The 8,735-nt window shown below is 39.3% G+C and overlaps 1 protein-coding gene and 1 non-coding gene across 2 annotated transcripts; one reads left to right on the plus strand and one right to left on the minus strand.

The window, feature by feature from the left end:
* Positions 1-5,922: 5,922 nt before the first annotated feature.
* LOC145007475 (uncharacterized) lies at positions 5,923-8,365 on the minus strand. The gene is made up of 3 exons (XM_078966407.1): positions 8,007-8,365; positions 6,139-6,652; positions 5,923-6,066 (listed from the first exon to the last, which is right to left on the minus strand). The coding sequence occupies exons 1-3, from the start codon at positions 8,363-8,365 to the stop codon at positions 5,923-5,925; spliced, it is 1,017 nt and encodes a 338-aa protein (XP_078822533.1).
* Positions 7,875-7,981, plus strand: LOC145007768 (small nucleolar RNA R71). The gene has a single exon (XR_013663135.1). It is a non-coding gene; the product is annotated as a small nucleolar RNA R71 (small nucleolar RNA).
* Positions 8,366-8,735: the final 370 nt, after the last annotated feature.

Consider the following 8,735-nt stretch of genomic DNA (forward strand, 5'->3'; position numbering starts at 1 on the left):
CACTAGAATGTATATAAGCTCAACTAAATATTTGGGTCTTCATGCAATCATCAACATAATTCTAACATGGAATCCTAATTACTTTTTACCAAAATTTTCTAAGTTAAGTCCTAAGCAATATTTTTGGTATGAAATAATTTTTAATTTAAAATAGACCTAAATTAGGATTCTAAATTTGCTAAAATGTAACCAACCCCCTACCCCACACTTAATTCATGCAATGTCCCCATTGCATGTTATGCATGAAAAATAAAAATATGAAATTTAGAGAGAATTGGAACAAACTCCCCTAGGGTAGCAGTTGCGAAGCTGATTTTCTTTAATTAAGCTCCTACTTTGAATGACTTTAGACATGGGAACAGCTCATCCATGTCTTGAGTGTCATGTCGCGTGTGGTAAACATGTAAATGACTCAAATATTTAGGCTAAAGCTCCTAGAAACCTCCAGTAATGAATCTTCACGAAAAATATGGATAAAGACTGCAGTGAATGTGCCCAAAACAATTCTGGAGTATAAATATGTTGATGGACTCGGCGAGTTAGGTGTGAACTCGATGAGTAGATCGGCATTTAGCAGTGAATTGCGTAATTGCACACGTACTCGGCGAGTACCCTAGATGCACTTGGCGAGTAGGCTCTGAGTTGAAAAAAAAAATCATGCTTGTTTACTCTTGACTGAGGTGCTAAATCAGGATAATTCAGTGATTCTTTTTCTAATTCCTTCAACACTAACACACTTGGTCACTCCCAATCCTAACAGACTCAACCTTAATTGAAACATTTTGCACTCTCATCTAAAGCAATCCTCACTTGAACCTTGACCAATAAAACTTATAAATGCATCCTAATCTTCCAACCTGAAAAACATGTAACCACGAGTGAAAGCAAACAAGCAATGGTCCTAAAAATGAAAATATTCAAGTTCAACAAAGTTCATCATCAAACACCATAAAAACATAAAAACAAAAACAACCAAATAAAACTAAGCTTCAATATTCTTCTTCCATATTTGCCCCTCCTGCACCACTTCCTCCTTCTTGATTGTTTCTTCTATGCATCCTCTCCTCCCAATTCATGATGTAAGGATACCCGGGCCCGGGCCTTGGGGCGATGTTCATTTGTTGAGAAAGATAATCAAATGACTCATTGTTGTAATTAACACCTCGCCCAATGTCATCCAAATATATCCTATATTCCACTTGATTCCACCCATCATTCTCATCTTCCACCGGAATAACCGGTGGGTCTTCTCGGGCCCGTTCATTTCTTTGTCGAACCCTTCGTCCTGGCTCCTCGGGAGCAACCACCTCGTATTCATGTGGAATTGCATATGAATCCAAAATTCTTTCCACAATTCTCGCCCTCCGATATAATGTAGTGTTAAACGGAGGAGGAGAAATGACGGTTAAAGCCCTTGCCTCTTGTAGATCCAGAATCCCAAATGATCTTGCGATTCTTGTAACAAACATACCTCCATTAATTTTGGAGGTAATCTTTTCCTTTACAGCTCCATCTGCAATATGTTTGGCTAAGCAATAGGGCGAGTTGCAGAAGATGTCTGGGGTGATGAAGCTCCAAAGGAAGAAAATGTCAAGGGTTAGGACTTTGTCATCATCATTCCTCATATTGATGGTGTTGGCAATGAGGCGGTGAATGAGACGATGGATGGGGGAGCGGATGTGGCCTTCTTGTGTTAAAGATGGAATATACACTCGGTTTGCAATGGTATTCCACCAGGTGGAGGCAACAACTTGTTTGGGAAGATCTTTGTGGCATTGCTCCAAGAAGGTCTCAAAATCCTCCGTCATTATGACATTTTACTCATAAATGCCTATCCTCCAAGCAAGTTCCGCAATACTTCACTGTCGCAGCTCCCCTCCAAGTGAAAAAGAAATGACATTTGGGTTATAATATTCACTACCACCCCGGAATGAGATAGTAGCAAAAAATTCCCAACATAGCTCTGCAAACACCGATTCTTGAATCTTGAATAACTGCAACCATCCATCACAAATTATTGTAGATTCCCCCACATCACAAGATTTCACCAAATAAGGTGTCAATTCTTCTTCCAAACCAATTATTCCCAACCAATCCCATTTAATTGCATTGGGAAGGTGAATTTATTTCTGCTTGAGAGCCTCCAATCTGTTCTTAGCACAGGCTTATGAAGATCTTGAAGTTATTTGTTGAAAAGTAAGCCATGGAATATCTCCTTGACCTCCTCCCCTTGAATTCTACCCTTTTCTAGACATAATTCCTTCAGAATAACATTAAGAAAACAACAAACAAAACCCAACAATTGAAGTTAACCAAAACAGGTTTGTCTTGGCATCTACTCGCCGAGTTCATGACCTACTTGGCGAGTAGGATGAACTTCGGGAACAGGTTTCAATCAGACCATATTAGGTCAATTAAAACACCTAATTTTGCAAAGGGGTTTGCTGTTCTAAGTCCCTTAAACACAAATCCATAAGAAATTTTGTCTAAAGCTTCCTAATTCATGATAAAATCGAAACCCTAGAATTGGAGAAAAAACCCCAAATCCGGATTTTAAGCAAAATAAGAACCAAGAATTGATAAAGTTGTGATCTTTAACAAGAATACAGAGGAAAAATCATACCTTTTTGCTTTGTGGATGGAGATTCAACAAAAAATTATAGAAATGGCTTGAGTGGAAGAGAGTGCTCGGTGAGTATGAATGGTTTGGTGAAAGTGAGTAAAAGAAACCCTTATTTACAGATTGTAAAAAAAAACCCGTGTAAATGGTTGTACTCGTCGAGTAGAAATACATACTCGCCAAGTACGAACACGTATTTGCGATTTATCGGGGATTTCAAAAACATACTCGCCGAGTAGTACATATAAACTCGACGAGTAGAACATTCTGTTTGAAAAAAACTCAAAATTTAAACCGCCACCCCACACTTAGAGCATTGCTTCCCCTCAATCAATCATTTTAAACAAAATTTTAGAAGAAGAATGAAAAGAAAACAGATCCTAAAAATGAAAAAGAAAACAAAGGGAAAAGAAATGCAAACTCTAGACTCGGGTCTCCTCCTGGAAGCGCTTCTTTTTAAGGAGTCATTAGCTGGACTCCTTCCCTTCTACGTTTCTGCCATGCCCTCCAGCAGCAACCCTTCTTCTATATCTTCATTTCTCGGGATTCCTTCTTCGTGTTTTTTTTACTCTATGTCCATTAACTTTGAAAGGAGTACCATCTCTTGATAATAACTCGATAGCTCCATGTGGAAACACCTTCTTCACTAGAAATGGACCATCCCATCTTGAATTTAGTTTTCCCGGAAAAAGTTTAAGCTTTGAATTAAAGAGCAACACTTTTTTCCCTTCATGAAAATCTTTACTACCCTTGATCCTCTTGTCATGCCAACTCTTGGTTTTCTCTTTATAAATCAAGGAGCTAGTATAAGCCTCATTTCTAAGTTCCTCAAGAGCATTTATTTGCATCAATTGGTTGTTTTTAAGTTCAACTATATCAAAGTTGCACATTTTTAAAGCCCAAAAAGCTTTATGCTCTACTTCCACCGGTAAATGATAATGCTTTCCATAAACTAGCCTATATGGTGTAGTACCAATAGGTGTTTTGAAAGCTGTTCGGAAGGCGCAAAGTGCATCATCTAACTTATCCGACCATTCCTTTCGATTCCCCCCCCCCCCCCCACCAATCTCTCCAAAATTCTTTTTAAGGCTTTATTTGTTACTTTAGTTTGCCCACTAGTTTGTGGATGGTAAGATGTAGAGAATTTATGCATTACCCCATATTTCCTTAAAACCTTTTCTAATTAATCATTGGCAAAGTGAGTGCCTCGGTCACTTATAAGGGCTTTAGGAACTTCAAATCTCGAAAATAACTTCTTCAAAAAACGCACCACCACCCGAGCATCATTAGTTGGTAAAGCTTGTGCCTCCGCCCTCTTGGATACATAATCCACCGCCACCAATATATATTTGTTTCCTTTTGACATTGGAAATGGTCCCATGAAATCGATCCCCCATATGTCAAATACTTTGCACACTTGAATACTATGTTGTGGCATTTCGTTTCGGGATGAAATGTTTCCCACTCTTTGGCATGCATCACACTCTTTGACATATTGGGCAGTATCTTTAAAAATTGTGGGCCAATAAAACCCAATATCAAATATCTTCTTAGCAGTGTAGTGTGCTCCACGATATCCATTGGTAGGCCCACTATGATAATGCTCCAAAATTTGTCGACTTTCATTTCCAAATACACATCTTCGTATGATTCCATCCGCGCAACTTCGGAAAAGATATGGCTCATCCAAAAGTAGTATTTTATTTCTGAAAAGAATTTCTTCTTTTGTTGGCGGGTAAGATCTTTTGGGATGTACTTGCTAGCTAATTAATTAGCTATGTCGGCAAACCATGGCTCTTCCCCCGTGGTCACCATAATATACTCATCCAGAAAGTCATCTTCAGCTTTATCTTCCACCAATGCTTCCAATTGCGGGTTTTCTAGCCTTGATAAGTGGTCGGCTGCTACATTCTCCATTCTTTTCTTATTTCGTATCTCGATGTCAAAGTCTTGTAGAAGTAGAACACAACGTATCAATCTTAGCTTGACATCTTGCTTGGCAAACAAATACTTGATGACAAAGTGGTCAGTAAAACTAGTGGTTTTAGATAAAACTAGATAAGGGCGGAATTTATCAAAGGCATACACCACAGCTAGTAATTCTTTTTCGTTTGTGGTGTAATTTTCTAGGGTCGGATTCAAAGTTTTACTTGCATAATAAATGGGTCGAAAGTGCTTATCAACCCTTTGACCAAGGACAACTCCTAATATAAAGTCACTAGTATCACACATTATTTCAAATGGTAAATTCCAATTCAAGGCAATAATGATCGGGGAATTAGTTAATTTTTCTTTCAAAATTCAAAAGCCTCTAAACACTCTTTAGTAAAATTAAATGGTGCATCTTTTAAAAGCAATTGTGTTAGAGGTCTAGCTAGCTTAGAAAAATCTTTTATGAAACGCCGATAAAAACCCGCGTGACCTAGAAAACTTCTAATGCCCTTCACATTAGTTGGTGGAGGTAATTTGGCAATTGTATCTATTTTGCCCGATCCACCTCAATTCCCGATTTGGAAACTTTGTGGCCTATAACTATACCCTATTTAACCAGAAAGTGACATTTTCCCAATTAAGGACTAAGTCGGTTCACACCTTGCAAGCGTTAAATCAAGGTTAGCGAGATAATCATGGAAGGAAGATCCAAAAACAGAAAAACCGTCCATAAATACTTCCATTAATTTTCCACCATGTCGTGGAATATGGCCGTCATGCACCTTTGAAATGTTGCAGGTGCATTGCATAACCCAAAGGGCATGCGACGATAGGCAAAAGTTCCACTTGGGTAAGTGAAAGTGGTCTTTTCTTGGTCCATTGGGTCTATGGGTATTTGGAAGTAACCCGAAAATCTATCTAAGAAACAATAATAGCTATGGCCTGACAATCTTTCAAGCATTTGATCAATAAAAGGTAAAGGAAAATGGTCTTTACGAGTGGCATCATTTAGCTTTCGATAATCGATGCACACTTGCCAACCAGTTACCGATCGGGTCGGAATAAGCTCGTTCTTCTCGTTGGTTATGACCGTCATCCTTCTTTTCTTGGGCACCACTTGGACAGAATCACCCACGGACTGTCAGAAATAGAATAGATGATCCCCGTATCTAAGAGTTTGACTACTTCCTTTTTTACCACTTCTTGCATGTTTGGATTCAATCTTCTTTGGTGTTTCACAACCGGCTTTGCTCCTTCCTCCAGGTTGATCTTGTTAGAACAATAAGAAGGACTTATTCTCTTGATATTGGTAATGCTCCATGCAATGGCACACTTCCGCTTCTTCAAGACTTGAACTAATTCTTTTTTTTTTAAGATTTGGAGAGGTTAGAAGCTATTATAACTGGTTTTTGATGATCATCTTCAAGGAAGGCATACTCCAAGTGATCTGGTAGTGCTTTGAGCTTTGTTTTTGCATTCTGCATGTTGTAATCATCGAGTACAGGTAAGGGACTCTGCAAGTTCTCATCAGAATTCACGCTTTCTTAGGTTTCTTCAATTGAACTCGGTGAGTAGATTGAGTATACTCGGCGAGTAGATTGCTCAAAGTTGCTCATTAATTCGTCATAATCAACTTCTTCCAGCAGTCTCTCAATTTCCAGTAGGTATTTTTCACCATCAAGTTCTTCATCAAATATGATGATGGACTTGTTTGGTTCTTCATTATCCCATTCCTCCATCAATTCATCCAACATGTCAATTGAAAATGTCATGTCATCACTATTCCTTGCATGCTTCAGAGCTTGATCAACCCTAAAAGTGACTGAATCACCCCCCACCCGTAGAGTAAGTTTCAAGTCTCTCATGTCAACTATAGCACTTGCCGTGTTAAGGAAAGGTCTTCCAAGGATGATCGGGACTTGAGAATCCACTTCCATGTCTAGAATTATAAAGTCTGTGGGAAATATGAACTTGACCACCTTGACCAATAAATCTTCACATATTCCTCTTGGAAATGTGACTGTTTTATTTGCTAAGTGGATTGCCATTCGAATTGGCCTTGGTTCTGGGAGATCCAGTTTCTTGAAAAATAAATGGTGGCTAATTTCCAAAATTGGCAAGGTAAATTCAAGCTTCCCGGGTCACCCTTCTTCTTTGGTAGTTTGTTTAACATGGCAGCTGGCCAGTTCTCATTAAGAACTACTTTTTTTTACTTCCTCCATCTTCCTTCTATTGGTTAGAAGCTCCTTGAGGAATTTGTCATATCTTGGCATTTGTACAACTGCTTCGATGAATGGTATGTTGATTTGAAGAGTTTAAATATGGTCTAGAAACTTCTAGTATTCCTCTTCCTTATTTTCTTGCTTAGCTCGGGCTGGATATGGCATTGGAGGCTGAAAGGGCTTTTCAGGAATCTGACTTTTCGGATTAGGCAACGGACTCATCGAGTCCATATCCTGGACTCGGCGAGTAGAGTCTGTATCATGCAGATTTTCATTTTAGTCTTGTTTTTCTGCATTGGGCTCTTCAGTCTGAATAGGGACCAGAGGAGTAGTTATCTTCTCACTTCTTGTTGTCACTATATTTATGTGCACGCCTCGTGGGTTGTTTTCGGTTTTACTAGGAAGTTCTCTCGGTGATCTTTGATTAATTTGTTGAGCAAGTTGCCCCAGTTGTGTCTCAATGTTGTGGATAGATGCTTGTTGGTTTCTAAGCATTGTTCTTGTTTCTTGGATTGCAACATCATGATCATTATGTCTTTTTGCTGAAGCAGCTACAAAGTTGGTAAGCATTTCCTCCAAACTTGGTTTTCTTTCTTGTGCCAGCTCCTCCTTTTGGTAAAAACCTTTTCCTTTTTGTTTATACTTCTCCTCCTTAGCTTTCTTGTACTCATCATAAGGGAGCCACTCTTTCTTTGATTTTCTCCAATCTTCATCATATCGGTCACCACTTGAGTAGCATACTTGCACCTTCTTATTGCCATTTTCATCCAAGTCACAATCTCTAGTAAGATGAGGCCTATTGCAATTCTCACAACCCACCCGAATAGCATGTATCGTTTGATCCATTTTGTCCATTCTCCTATCCATGGTTTTCAACAAAGCCATGACTGCTGACAAATCTTCTGAAGCTGTATAGGCGGACCCCCTTGTCACATCATTTCTTGGATTGTCATATTCTCTAGAGTGTTTAGAGAATTCTTCAGTTAGTTGCATTATCACCGAGGGTGCTTTCTTCATGAGTGGACCTTGCGAGTCAAGTAATTGCCTTGTTGTAACATTTACTCCATCATAAAAAATGGAGACTTCTTGTTGACTATTTAAGGTCATGATGTGGGCAATTCCTTAGTAGGCTCTTGTACCTCTCCCAAGCTTCATATAGCGACTCTCCAGTTTGTTGTTCAAAGTTGGCTATGGCTTTCTTTAGCTTAGATATCTTGGATGGTGGGCAGAACTGATCAATGAGCTCTTCTTTCATCTGGGCCCATGTAGTGATGTATCCAGGGGGAAGTGACTTGAGACAATCCTTTGCAGCACCCTGCAATGTAACTGGAAGCATTCGAAGTAGCTGAGTTTCTTGAGGCATGTTTGGAACATTGAAATAATCAGCTACATCATTAACTTCATCCAAGTGTTTGTAAGCATCTTCGTGGTCTTTTCCGGTGAAGGGGATCTCTTTAAGTTGAGCAAGGATGTGACCCTTAAGCTCAAAAGTAGCAGTTTTGGGAACTGCGGGTTGTACAAGTCCAGGGTCAGTGTCATCGTGTATCCTCTTCTTCCATTCCCCCATGGGGACTTCATCGATGTTAGCCATGGTAACAACTAATTCGTCGCCGGAATCGGAGTCATGCCCGAATGTAGGTTCTTCTTCTTCTTTGGTTTCGTACTCGGTGTCTTCTTTGATCGGGTCTTCTCTTGCTAAAGAGGCATTGGATGCTCCTGATTTGCTACTCCTCTTCTTCCCAAAAACAGTCTTCAAGCTAGAAAAAGGCGACTTCTTAGGTGTATTTGAGCTTTCAATGTCTTTGCCTTTGTTCTTTCTCAACGCGGATTCTGGGTCTTCAAAAGGGGGTACCAGTGGAGTGTTGGATCCTCTAGTCATGAAAATCCTACAAGAAAACAAGAAAAACACGTAAAAAGAACAAAAAATGAAACTGAACGAAAATAAAAATTAAATTGTCAAA

This window comes from Lactuca saligna, chromosome 7 (genome assembly GCF_052625555.1).
Source record: "Lactuca saligna cultivar CGN05327 chromosome 7, ASM5262555v1, whole genome shotgun sequence".
NCBI lineage: Eukaryota > Viridiplantae > Streptophyta > Magnoliopsida > Asterales > Asteraceae > Lactuca > Lactuca saligna.